This window comes from Cantharellus anzutake (assembly GCF_015039405.1).
Source record: "Cantharellus anzutake strain C23 chromosome Unknown EI90scaffold_161, whole genome shotgun sequence".
NCBI lineage: Eukaryota > Fungi > Basidiomycota > Agaricomycetes > Cantharellales > Hydnaceae > Cantharellus > Cantharellus anzutake.
In genome coordinates, this window is record NW_024067111.1 from 51,114 (window position 1) to 64,107 (window position 12,994).

The 12,994-nt window shown below is 44.4% G+C and overlaps 4 protein-coding genes across 4 annotated transcripts; 3 read left to right on the plus strand and 1 right to left on the minus strand.

The window, feature by feature from the left end:
• Positions 1–851: 851 nt before the first annotated feature.
• Positions 852–1,552, plus strand: EI90DRAFT_3022551 (uncharacterized protein; the record flags this gene model as incomplete). Its single annotated transcript, XM_039057785.1, has 6 exons — positions 852–864; positions 986–1,100; positions 1,195–1,210; positions 1,246–1,332; positions 1,361–1,435; positions 1,535–1,552. 6 exons carry the CDS (start codon positions 852–854, stop codon positions 1,550–1,552), a joined length of 324 nt encoding a protein of 107 aa, XP_038908390.1.
• A 133-nt stretch (positions 1,553–1,685) lies between these two features.
• Positions 1,686–3,096, minus strand: EI90DRAFT_3022552 (uncharacterized protein; the record flags this gene model as incomplete). The annotated part of the gene is made up of 7 exons (XM_039057786.1): positions 1,686–1,860; positions 2,005–2,383; positions 2,432–2,476; positions 2,538–2,684; positions 2,712–2,780; positions 2,829–2,880; positions 2,935–3,096. 7 exons carry the CDS (start codon positions 3,094–3,096, stop codon positions 1,686–1,688), a joined length of 1,029 nt encoding a protein of 342 aa, XP_038908391.1.
• Positions 3,097–4,879: 1,783 nt separating this feature from the next.
• EI90DRAFT_3022553 (uncharacterized protein) lies at positions 4,880–6,210 on the plus strand (the record flags this gene model as incomplete). Its single annotated transcript, XM_039057787.1, has 2 exons — positions 4,880–6,053; positions 6,116–6,210. 2 exons carry the CDS (start codon positions 4,880–4,882, stop codon positions 6,208–6,210), a joined length of 1,269 nt encoding a protein of 422 aa, XP_038908392.1.
• Positions 6,211–8,033: 1,823 nt separating this feature from the next.
• EI90DRAFT_3022554 (uncharacterized protein) lies at positions 8,034–9,030 on the plus strand (the record flags this gene model as incomplete). Its single annotated transcript, XM_039057788.1, has 2 exons — positions 8,034–8,153; positions 8,206–9,030. The coding sequence occupies 2 exons, from the start codon at positions 8,034–8,036 to the stop codon at positions 9,028–9,030; spliced, it is 945 nt and encodes a 314-aa protein (XP_038908393.1).
• Positions 9,031–12,994: the final 3,964 nt, after the last annotated feature.

The following is a 12,994-nucleotide window of genomic DNA, read 5'->3' on the forward strand; positions in this document are numbered from 1 at the left end:
TATCCAGTCATTGTCGCTCGCGCTGCGATTGTTCCTGGTGCACGTGCGTGTGTTGTCGATCATGTTGAAGAGACTGGTCCATATCCGGAAATCTCATGGGAGAGGCACAGAAGAAAGGACAGGCAAAGTGCCTTCGTTTGCGAGATCTGACTTTTGCATTAAGCCTTCATAGATCAATCGGAATTGAGAGTGAATCGTGTAAAGCACTTGAGAAGTGCTACAGCGCTATTTAGAACAAGAAAATGCTGTATTATTGATGGTGGGAAGGTTGCAGCAGTGGACAGGGAAATGTAAAGATTTGGGCATTGTCTGAATCCAGTCGTGTGCGCATATGGTACGTAGTGTGGAAGGGAAAGTAAATGCTGGAAGCAGGCAAGTGACACGCATGGTACTCTTCCACCCTGAGCAAAGGTAGACTCTGAAGGGCCACCAAACTATATTCCTGTACGATTGGGAAGGTTCATCCATTTGGCAGGATCTACTGTGGGAAGTCTGTTGGCACCGGAGATATCGGATGTTACTGAGCGCGCAGTCTGCACAGGAGTTGCCTCATGCCTCTTAATTCATTCCGTTCTGTATATATATGCGCACAGACATTGCCCCAAATTATATTTCTCGCTTCTATCTTACATCTGTATGGCCGCACCTGGAACAGTGTCCACAGTAGGGGACAGGGTGTGGTATTTTTTCTTGACCTAGACTTTGAGCTTACCGCTATGTGTCTATAAATACGTCAATTGCATTTTTAACGACTCCGGTGCTGTTGTGAACGCACTAGGCACCACACCATCACTTTTTCACTTGTTTGGAGTGAAATTCGCACATTGCATATCTGCATTTTTGTGCGAGAAATGCTAGCACGGTGTAAGCACTCAATTCTTAGCAAGCGAACTAAATTGTTTTTTTTATCTGCTCAGCATGGTGTAAGCGCTAGGATATTTAAGTCATTGTCCAAGACAATGAAGAACAAGATATCTCATCTCAGTTTTTAGCAAGCGAATTGAGAGAGATGAAGATGAAAAAGTTTTGGCTTTTAAGCCTTCTGTGATGCAGCTGGAAGAGAATTACCAAGAAGGGAATGACAGGCAATCATGTAGATCGTGCGTCTGTGCACAAGGTATGTAGGATGTCCACCTTTCTCCTAATATTTTGAGCTCACCATTGTGTCTATACCTACATCGCTTGGGTTTTTAGCAACTCCAGTGTTATTGTAAGTACTCTAGGCGCTACACCGCTATGTTTCAGGCCAAAAATTTCTCACAGGGTTGGTTCAAATATGCGTCCAAGTGCCGCATGTTGTATGCCTCCACTTTGAGCCACTTCTACACATCTGTATGTAGGTCATTCATATTACCAATAGCTCCAAAGATATCACAGCCTTTTGGAAGGATCTGTCCAATCAACAATTGTGTTGATGATATTTTTGGAGCTGTTGGTATGTAATATAATTCACCTACTAGAAAGGTTGCTTCGCAACCATGACCTTGCTTGCACATGACATAGCACTAACTTTAAGTGATCATGTCTTTCACAGCCATGTTCATATGCATAGCAAAATATAATATTAGTTCTGAGTTGAATCAGCGTTTCAGGGGACATTCATAACACGAAGTGAGTTGAATCAAAAGACAAATGCGAAATCAAAGGACAAATGCGAAACTACTCATAAGTGGATGAAGAGATGATTACTTTTTGGTGAACACATCAACAGGGGTGCTTTTCTTGACCACAGGGGAGACTTTCTTGGTGTCAGGGGCAAATTTCTTGAGCTTTTGGCATTTTACAGGTGAAAAGGATGGACCTGAGAACTGGCGCTTGGAGGGGGATCCTGTTATTATCGCGGCATTGCAGCCCGATCCTCTGAGCACGATATCACAGTGTCATTAGATGTTATACTAGATAAAGTACATGATGGAGCACACTTATATACATTTCTGTGTGGCACAAAGGAACAAAGGCCAAAGCGTTAAAGCAATAAAACTTCCCATAAAAGGGAACAATAACCGTGGCGACAAAGGGCATCGGAATGCCACTTCAACAGATCCATTGTCGGTACGAGTGCTGACAAGAGGGGTCGGGGGTTGGAGGACAATAATCTCCTCTATACGTGCAGAGAATGTCACCTTTTTGCCTGCCTCACTTCCAATTAAGTGGCAGGCAATGGTGAAAGAAATCTGCACAGTCGCTCCTGGGAGAGTGCTTGCATAGTCTGTTGGTGGGATGATGCCATCAACTCCTTCATGATACGCACGCAAAGGATTGGTTTGCCATCTTCGCTCCCCAAACATCTTGTCACGCAAGTGGACATTTTCCCATGATACAGGCCAATGTTGTAAGCCAAATTCGGGAGCCAAGAAGCCATCAACTTCAACTAGCGTAAAAACTGATCAGCTCATTCATAGAACATATGCGGGTGATTAAAGGAATGAACCTGAATCATTATCACCATCGTCATTGTCATAGTCTTCCGGCAATGCTGCATTTGGTAATTTTTTACTTAACGAAATGCCAATGCATTATCAATGGAAGTTCCCCACCTTTCCCTTTGTTTTCTGGGGTGCGCAGCTCTGTTGGTGTTGTGCTGGGCTCTTTTTCCACCTCAGGTTTCTCAGTGTCTCCCAAAGTTTCTGCGCTTTCGTCCTGAAGGACCCGAGGACTGTCTATTGTGGCTGTTGAGTTGTGGCCTGTCTGAGTTTGGATTATGTACTTACTTGAATCAGCCAATCTTAGTGCAACTGCATGATTGCCTGGCGTAAGCTTGTATCGCATTTTGGACTTGGCTATCATGCGCAGTCAGTTGTGAGTTGGACTTAGGCAGCTACACGTACCCTCCCACTCCTGCTTAGGAGTAGCTGGCAAACGAATGTTATCCCAGCATGACTATAAGATTGCTTTCTCAGCGACTAAAGCAATATGACTAAATATGGGACTTACTTCAAACATTCTATGAATCACCTTGATCTGAGGTCCACTTACGCCCTCATCATTGACTAAGGAGTAATGATGATTAGCACCAGAAAGCATGAGCTTTTCTAAGCCTTTGAGATTCTTGATGTATATGGGGAAATCTTCGTATCCCAGCAAGTCTTCATCCATGATTCTTTCAAGTCACGCCCAGGCATTTGTTCTGGCCATTGCCTCTCGAGGTGGGATATGGCCAAAATAGCCCATTGAAGTCGATTCCTTAAATCCACCATCTGGGACTAACTTGAATGGTTGTCGGGAAACAGAGAATATGCCATGGAGGGTGACTGGCATTGGGTTTAGTGCAGACTTATTGGTGCCCTGAGCACAGAGAACTTGGCAGCAGCGAGCCTTTGCATACGTCCATTCAACTTTAGATGCAATGTTCAGGTCCCCAAGGTATAGACCAGCAAGATGCTGGCAGAGCTCGTTGTTGTTGGGAAGAGAGGGCATCAAGAAAGGCTAAGAGAATTGTCACCAAAAGCACACTAGAGGTGGGGAAAGCGGCAAAGTTAGTGGATCGACATTATTATACTCCTTTGCATGCCATATTATTGGTGAGGCAGTACTTGCACTGTCATGTATGCTATTGAAAAGGTGACTGAATGAGAATTACAGCAAGAGTGGGATGAAATAATGGAACAAACTTTGAGGAATCAGTCGAAGCATCTTTGAGAGTGAATAGCGCTAGTGACGGATGTGGTACAAAGTATGGTGGGAGGAAGCTAGTCACAATGGAATGAAAGAACTGTAAGAGAACGTTATAGAAGAAATTGTAAGTGACAGACCCGATGGTGCCACAAAAGTACCTTGTTCGTGTTGGTTATTTAAATCTAATAAACCAATAACTGTGAATGACAGGTTTTGGGAATCAGTCCAAGTATCATCAAGAGTGAATCGCACTAGTGACGGAACTGGTATCAAGTACGGTGGGAGGAAACTAGTCAAAATTGGGATGAAAGAGAGCGGACCTGTCAGAGAACATCATAGAGGAGATTAGGTAAGTGACATACCCGATGGTGCCACAAATGTGCCTTGATTGTGTTGGTGATCTAAATTCAATAAGTAAATCAATAACTCTGAGTGACAGGTTTCAGGAATCAGTCAAAGCATTGTCAAGAGTGAATTGCGCTAGTGATGGAACTGGTATAAAGTACGGTGGGAGGAAACTAGTCAAAATTGGGATGAAAGAGAGCAGACCAATGTCGTAGAGGAGATTGAGATTATGTAAGTGACATACCTGATGGTGCCACAAATGTGCCTTGATTGTGTTGGTGAATAAACTAATAACTTCGAGTGACAGGTTTCGAGAATCAGTTGAAGCATGGTCAAGAGTGAATTATGCCAGTGATGGACGTACCCGATGATGTGGAAATATTTGATGGTGCTCACCACCCACTTGGAACGTTGACAGAAAAGTGGCGATGCAAAGAGACTTTTCCATCAATGGCTAAAGAGCCTAGACAACCATTAATCTCAGTACATTACCACTTACATGTTCATCCTATAGCATAAACACTTGTTTGTTCTGTTCCAGGCATGTTAGGGTGAGAACTTCCTGACCTGAAGTCTGAAAATTATTGTTAATAATGAGGGGGAGGTCAAATCAGAATTTGAGCAAGACACCTTACTGGATGATTGAACAATCATTCGGCAAAAATTTGATGGGGCATGCAAGTGAAAGCGGGGCAGTGTTCTCTGACCACTTAAATGCGGGTCTTGTTGTGCCTGTTCTGGTCCCGGCATTGCCAGAAAATTCCTGGAGAAGTTGAATAAGATTCCAAATGAATGCACTTATGAAGTAGTGGAACATGCGGACCCTTGTCAGGAAGCACTTAACGCATGTCAAACCTATTGCAGATTTTGTTGGGGTATCACACCATGCTCAACACCTTTACCGCTTGTCATTGTTGTCATGATGGGTGACTGGCTGTCTCCCTTGACTGTGGAGGAAATTAAAGCCATATGTCTCACGTTAAACATAACACTCAGCAATGCGGTATGCAAGTCTCGATTGAAGTTGGTGGAGTTCTTGGAGAATGTCGACAGTGACAAGAGAGCGGAGCTCGAGGGGCTAAGAGATCAAAAGAAACTGACCAAGAGAGGTTCTAGTAAGCGAAAACGAGCAGAAGCATCCACCACAGGGGACACCACCAAGAGGGCAAAGCCAGGCACTTCGGATGAACAGAGCCCAACATTTGGAACTCAGGAACTAGTCAAAGCTGTACCGAAGCCTCGATTCATGCAGCTTCCAAGTGCAAAAGAAATACACGATCGCTGTGTCGAATTTTTGGATGCCCTTTCACCTCATGCTGTTGCTGAGGTCGTGTGTGCATCATGCACACGACTTCATTGGCAATCGGAATCGACAATTGTCAGCATAGACAGCATTCCGCATTCAAATCACTTACATCCTGTATGGAATCCTCATCCAGCGCATGTGCTTATGGATGGGATGCTACTAGAAACTAAAGGGATTCAGTGCAACAACACTAAAGGAGCCAGTGTCCATTTGTGCGGCGAGTGTCTTCACCACCTGTCATCAAATAAACTACCCCCTTTCACGTTATTGAACAAGATGTGGATCGGCCCTGTTCCTGAAGTTTTGAGCCAACTTACCATGCTGGAGCAGCTCCTCCTCACACCAGTTTATCCACAATGCTTTGTTTACAAGCTCCATCCAAAAAGCGGTTCTACTGGAGACCCAACGCGTGAGCAATCTGGCTTACGAGGGAATGTCACAAGCTTCCTGATGAATACAGATGAGGTTGTCGAGATGCTAAAAGGGGCAAAAATGCCACGACCAGCATCCATTCTCGCATCAGTTCTCGCGATAACCTATGTTGGAGTTGGTCAACTTCCCATAAATTGGCTGAAGTTGATGTTTTGTGTTCGCCATCGAGCAGTCCTGGAAGCATTAGCATGGTTGATTCAAAACAACAAATATTTTTTGGGATATGTGATTGATGAAGAGGTGGTCACAAGCTTACCCGAGGATAATGTGCCAGTGGAGATCATTGCTTCCATACGTCAAGAGACTCAGATGGATATTCTTGAGAAGGAAAGTGATGCATGTGTTCCGGGTTCATGTATGTTCTTTTCCCACTGAGTTAAGGAGGATCTCTGACCCAATTTGGGACCAAGACTCAAGTGATGACGGAAGTGGTAGTGGGGAAGGACAAGATGGGGATGGGGTTCAACAAGGTAAGAATGGATTGGAATACCTTCAACTATGCCACTGTCTGATCACAATGAAAGGAAATGGCGATGTAATCCCTATTCAGCAACTAGGCAGCATTAAAGATGACATATCCACAGCTTCAGCGTCTGAACTGCTTATGTATGGGCTCGCAAATCTATCAGAAGAGCGTGGATATGCAGTTCGACATGGGTGGAAGCCTGTTAATGATTTTGGGTATAGACCGGGAAGAGAGCATGATGGTGTGCCAGAGCCTGCGCCCAACTTTTGGGCATTGGCTTTTCCTACCTTGTTCCCCTACAGTGAAGGTGGGATTGAGGAAGCTCGCCTCATTTATGTGAGGTTCAATGAGCACATATGCTATTGCCTTTCACATCACTCCCGATGATTTCGCACACACCATTCCTTCCCTTTTGTCGCATTTGGTATTGAGCAGTGTAGGCAGGCATTGTCCTCAGTGCGCATACAAATGGGCCAGAGAGATTTTGGAGCAGATAGCAACTTGTTATCGGAGCTCACAATCAAGGATCTGCAGGAAGCAAGTCAGGAAGAAATTCGTGGAGAGCAGATATCTAACATACGAGTTTCTCGTCTGATGAAGCATATCCGAGCTACCTCTAGTCGAATTATGGGAACAGATTCATCATGGGCCGCCGCTTGTAGTCAGATTTGGAGCACAACGCTCACAAAAGGTCCACCCACCATTTGGCTCATGATCAATCCAAATGATCTCCATGATCCACTTGCACAGCTGTTCATTGGGGAAGAAATCGATATGCTTGCCCTTGATTCAGTCATCAGCAATTCAATTGAATGAGAGCACGCGATTGCCAAGGATCCATTTGCAGCTGCTAAATTCTTCCGTTTCATGATCGACACAATGTTGAAAACATTGTTGGGCATCGATGTGAGGGAAAACAGTATCCACCGGACTTGCGGTATCTTGGGTTGGATTGAGGCCTATGTTGGGTTGGTAGAGGTGCAGAATCGAGGAACCCTTCACCTTCACATGATTTTGTGGCTACAGAATGCACCAAGTGCTGATGAGCTGCGATCAAAATTCTCGTCACCTGAGTTCCATGAAACAGTGAGGACGTACATTAATGTCGATATCCGCACCCATTTACCCAGCCTGGACAAGCAAGGAATCAAAGCGATGGAGCCCAAGAAAGATGTGGGATTCTGCTGGCCACCACACCCTGATGAACCCGACTTCGATGTGAAATTTGGATCCCTAGAACGACGTCTGATGAGGTCTAACCAAATACACTCATGCAAAAAGCATCGGTGTCTTCGTCAGGATTGGACAACTGGGGAGTGGAGATGCAAGCGATGTGCACCTTTTCCGCTGTGTGATATGGATAAGGTGGAGGAAAATGGTGAATGGTATCCTCAGCGAAGCTACGGATTCATGAACAATTATAATCCGAATCTCCTCGTGTACCTTCGTTGCAACCACGATATCAAGCTACTGACAAACGGCGAGGATACAAAGAATGTCTGTTGGTATATTACCAAGTATGCGATGAAAGTGCAACCAAAGATGTTAAATTTGTCCGCATTGCTGGCTTGAAGACTTCAATATCATCTTGGGGATAGCCAGTATATTGAAAGTGTTCGAGAGAGGAATCGTCTCTTGGTGTTTCGTTGTTTCATGACACTCAATCGCAATGTTGAGCAGTCCGGACCACAAGTGATCAGTTATCTAATGGGATGGGGTGATTCATTCAAATCTCACCACTATGTACCGCTTTACTGGACAACTTTCTTACATCAGCTTGAACAAGAATACCCGGCATTAAAAAAATCATCCAGGTATGAGTTGCCAAAGGGTTTGGGAACATACAATAATCTAACACGTACCATCAGAATGATGGGTGACCAGTCAGTGAATAATAATGCAGGATGGAGCATCCCACAGGCAGCGCTCCCTGGTGGTGCGGTGGAAGCTAGTGATACAATCACTGAAGCACCACAGAATGAGATAGAGGTAATGCATATATTTGAGAGGGTTCATCTTGTAATGACGGCTCAATTCTCAGGATGAGACAAGTACGGAGCTTTTGAATATTGATACCAGACCAAATGGAACTCTGATTGCGAGATCGCAATTTGAGGATTATTCCCTCCGAGGGCACAGACTCGAGGACATGTCGCTACTGGCATTCATTACCAACACATATGAAATGAACACTTGTCAAGATAGAAGGAGGAAAGGACATACAGACAATAATTCCGGAATGGCATCGAAATGTGGTCGTCCTGCAAACTTTAGGAGTCAATACTTGGACTCGCACCAAAGCCATGATACAAAAATTAGGGTCATTCGTTCTTCTGGGCATCGAACTATAGCAAACATTATCGGGAAATGGTTCCCTCGGGGCAATGATCTAGATTCCACTGACAGCCATCATGCCTCGATGCTCTGTCTCCTCAAACCCTGGAGGGGACTGTCAATGTTGAAGTCACAAGGAGAGACATGGACATCAGCATATGAAAATTTCCTGGAGGGATCACACCGTCATCTGCCAGCCATAATTGGAAATGCGCAGTTCTATTATGACTGCAAGGATGCCACAACACACCAAAAAGCAAACGGTGTCTACTCTGGCTCCAAACTGGATGTGGATCATAGTGATGAGGAAGTGGAGGAAGTGGAGGGTGGAGGGGCTGAGAAAGGGGATTCAGACTGGTCCGAAGCCAGCCTGGAGAAGATCCTGAGAGATAGAAGCAGGACATGCGAAGTCCTTCATGGTGAACACGCTGTCGAATGCGCAAAATCAGCACATATTTTCAATTCAGCAAGTACATGGCAAGCAGATGCTCCCCCATCATCGAGAAACTCGCATCATGGAAGGATGCGATGAAATTCGTAAATGTGGACATCATTGAAAACATCAGTGGAGACTCTGGGAAACATTCTGGCAGAGTCGATGCACTCACTTCAAGCAAGGTTGCCAATACTAGTGGTGGAGGGGTTGTAGCGATGGCGACGCTGGATCCATTCCAACCATCCATTGCCGTTGACACATCCCATCTTCACACAGACCAAAAGCACGCATTCGATATCGTGTCAACCCATGCAGTGAATATTATGCAGGGGGAGGAGGTGGACAACTGTTGATGTTGTTACTGGGTGAGGGGGTACAGGGAAATCAGTTGTGATAAGCATGCTCACCTCGTTCTTTGAGACACTGTAGGCGGGATAATCGCCCACGCACAGACCCGGCTCGGATACCTGATTCTACGATTAGGAAACGACTTTCATTCACGCGACGACTCGGTACAAATTTGGTATCTAAAAGTAGTCCTAATTCGTACAATTCTGACGATACCAAGAACGTCCCAATCGGTGGAGAATTGATGGAGTTCCGTGTTGGAGAAGTTAGGCACAGCAGGTCACGGGCATGTGCGGGCGTGGGAATCTCAAGCGGCAACCCAGAATTCCAGCCTCACTCGTTCCCACAGCGTCTAATAAATCGGTAAAAATGCTCATTGGCTGTGTGAGAGTTATCTCCGGCTGCATTTCCAATTTCGGTTCTTAATTCCGTACATCCGTTGAGAAATCGCTTATTTTCTTTTATTTTCATATTTTGCCATCATTTCAGTTATTGATTGATATTCTTTTATTGATACTGTTACCCATTTTATTATTTCGCCTAATAAGGTATGCAGGTGCCATATGGCATCAATATTCCACATCAATTATTCTAAAAATAATTGTTCCTTATATCCTGTACATACCAGATTTTGGAAAAGAAGTTCTCCCCTCCCCAAAAATTCTCTAAGGTGCTAGGATGCGCTAGAGTGGGTGTGAGTGAGTGGAATTCCAACAGTAGGAATAAGGGCAGTGATCTAGCTCACAACGAGTGAGTAGTGGACACTGAGCCCGGACCTTGCGGAAATCCCGGAGAACCCACCGCGGAGTTAAGGATCGAGAGTCAAGTAAAGTCTAAAGAGAAAGTAGGAGTTTTGGAGAGTTTGGCCCCCATGAGCTTAGTCGGCATCGAGAGCCACGAGCCCTCTTTCAACACACGGAAAAGTGAGTATGCTGGCGAAGGGGGCATATACCGGCATTGCAGCCTGTCATATTGGGGGTCGCACACTACACACATTGGTTAGCATGCCTCGGAGTGACCAGCTTCCAAATGCAGAGCAACTTCGAAATCAATCAAAGTGGTGGTTGACCCGGCGATATCTCATCATTGATGAATGCTCAATGATTTCCCGAAGCTTCCTTGCAAGGCTATCAACTATCCTCGGTCTGATCATGATGGAAGTAAAGGGAGAACAACAGGAACAGCCATTCAGTGGCCTGAATGTGATTCTTTGTGGAGACTTTCATCAGTTCCCCCCTGTGATGGGAGGCCCATGGGCGACGCTATACTGGCCCTCAGGAGCTGGCGATAATCGTGAAGAGGCACTGGGATCAGTACTATATCAGAAATTCGATACCGTCGTCATCCTGAAGGAGCAGATGCGAGTCACCGATGAAAAATGGATCGACTTACTTCACCACGCACATCATGGAATGTGTACACAAGAACACATTGACATGTTGAAGGCGCTAGTGCTTTCATCGAAGGCATGTCCATGTACGGATTTTAACAGTCCTCCATGGAGCCGTGCTAGCCTGGTCATGCCGCGTCATGGGGTACGGGTGGAATGGAACAAGGCAGCAATGGAGGAACACTGCCGACGAGTGAAGGTGCCACTTTTCATATGTGGAGCAGAGGATTCGATCAAGGGCAGGCCACTGGGACTCACAGAAAGGTGGGCATATGCCATGCAGCCCAGCAACAAGGGGGAGAAGAAGAACGATGGATCAAAACTTCCAGAGGAAATCGGAATCGCAATAGGAGCGAAAGTAATGGTCACCACAAACATTGACACTGACAGGAACATTGCGAATGGCTCACGAGGAGAGGTAGTGGAGATCATGTTGAACGCTGAAGGAGAGAATGAAGGAAGGTCAGTTGGGAGGTTCAAACGAGACCACCACCAAGCTGTTCCCTGGTTCTTTAGTTAGGATGGGGAAGTGTACTAGTGTTATTTATTGTAAATATAGTACCAATCCGAGTGTTTTGGCTAATTCTATTTTTATGGGTTAGTTTTAAAGTTCCTGGGAATTGACTTACAGATAAACCGAGCCCTGCGGAGCTGTTTCTTTATTGGAATTTATTAATTTGTCTAGGTGTAATTCTGTGTAGCGTTGTTTAATTTGGATTTAAACTTGAATTTAATCTTCTACTTGGTGAAGTTTCAAAGATTCTATTCAGTTAATGAATTTGGATTGTATCTGGAGTGTCCCTTGGGTTTATTTTATTTTTGCCTTATTTTATTGCTTTTTTTAACAGTAGCAAGATAACTGTTTTGTGTTTACACTTTGAAATCTGGAGTGTTAACCAGCTCTCCTGTTGAAATATCTACTTAATATTTCTCTCCTTAATTGCTGCCTTTTACTACAGTGGCAATCTTAACTGTATATCACTTTTTCGCACTGGAGTGACAACCAGAAATGCTTGAGAAAAATAATACTCTATTTTCTTACTTCTCTAAGGGGGGCGAAAAGTCGCAGAAAGGGTCTCCCTTTTATACTCCTTGGGTCGCCTTCCTTTTTCACGCTATAGTTCTACTGCACTTTTGCTGCGCTGAACTGCGGTTCTACTGCAGTCAGACTGCGCCTAGAATCCTTATTGTCCTCCCTCGCCTAAGCTATTTTAATGGTTAATTAGAACTTGGCTGCACTGCATTTGCTGCAGTTACCTATTTCAAATTCCCTATATATACCATTAAATTTGCTATGACTCGATGATTCTGAATTCAAACTTCGCATTACTATGCGTACGGCTGTGCTGAGACCTTCAGCTGATTTATTCCATTTTTATTTAGTGACATTTAGTTAAAATGAGACTGAAATGGTAAATGAGTGAATTATTCAGGTTTAAAACTGAAAGAAAAAGTTGCTAGTAGTCAAGAATTACTCAAACGAATGTGTTATAGCTCTCCACCTCATTAGAATATCGTTCCCTAAAATTCCCACCATGGTCCATCGTAGTTTAGTGGTTTTCGTGAATTTCATTCATATTCCCTGATTCCCCTTTGTATTATCACATCCTAATCCTCCATATGTATTGTTCGTTGTTATAGTAGGTCGTCCTTGAAGATATCATATTTTTATGTATTTTATTTAGGACTCTGGACCTCTTGAAGCTGTTTTCCCGCGCGTTTTCAGGTTTCTAACTTCATGTCCCTATATCTCATTCATTTCTGGATGTTTTCTCACGTTTTTGGTATCATAAATTTTCATTTATTCCCACCTTTCCAATGGTACTAAGGTTGTGTCCTATTTCCTGGTATTCGTTGAGTTAGCAAAAGTTCGTGCGCACATTCGGTAATCACGTGCGTCATTCCCATAGTTGTTCGTATGCGGGCGCCGTTTCCGTTTAATTGTTCGGGATTTATGATATGCATGGGTTTTTATTTCTTTCATATGGGCTTCTGTGATTTATTTCAGATTTTTCCCTCATGATCTAAGGTTGTTTTGCACTTTCCGTGCTTTGTTTTGACCGGGCTCTTCCTTATTTGGACGGAAATTGGTCTTCGCGATCTGCCGAAGTGCGGATCTCGGTTCCGACGGCCGGTTCCCTGCGCATCGCCACCCTCACGTGTCATTACACATGATGCGGATTTCTATATTCCCGTCATGGGTATAACTTCACAACGGCTGGACCGTTTGGGCTGAAAATTTGCATAACTATAGTTCCCCATTTTTAATAATTTCCGTGTAAATTTCGTTGTATGTTTTAATTATGGATCCTACGCAAACAT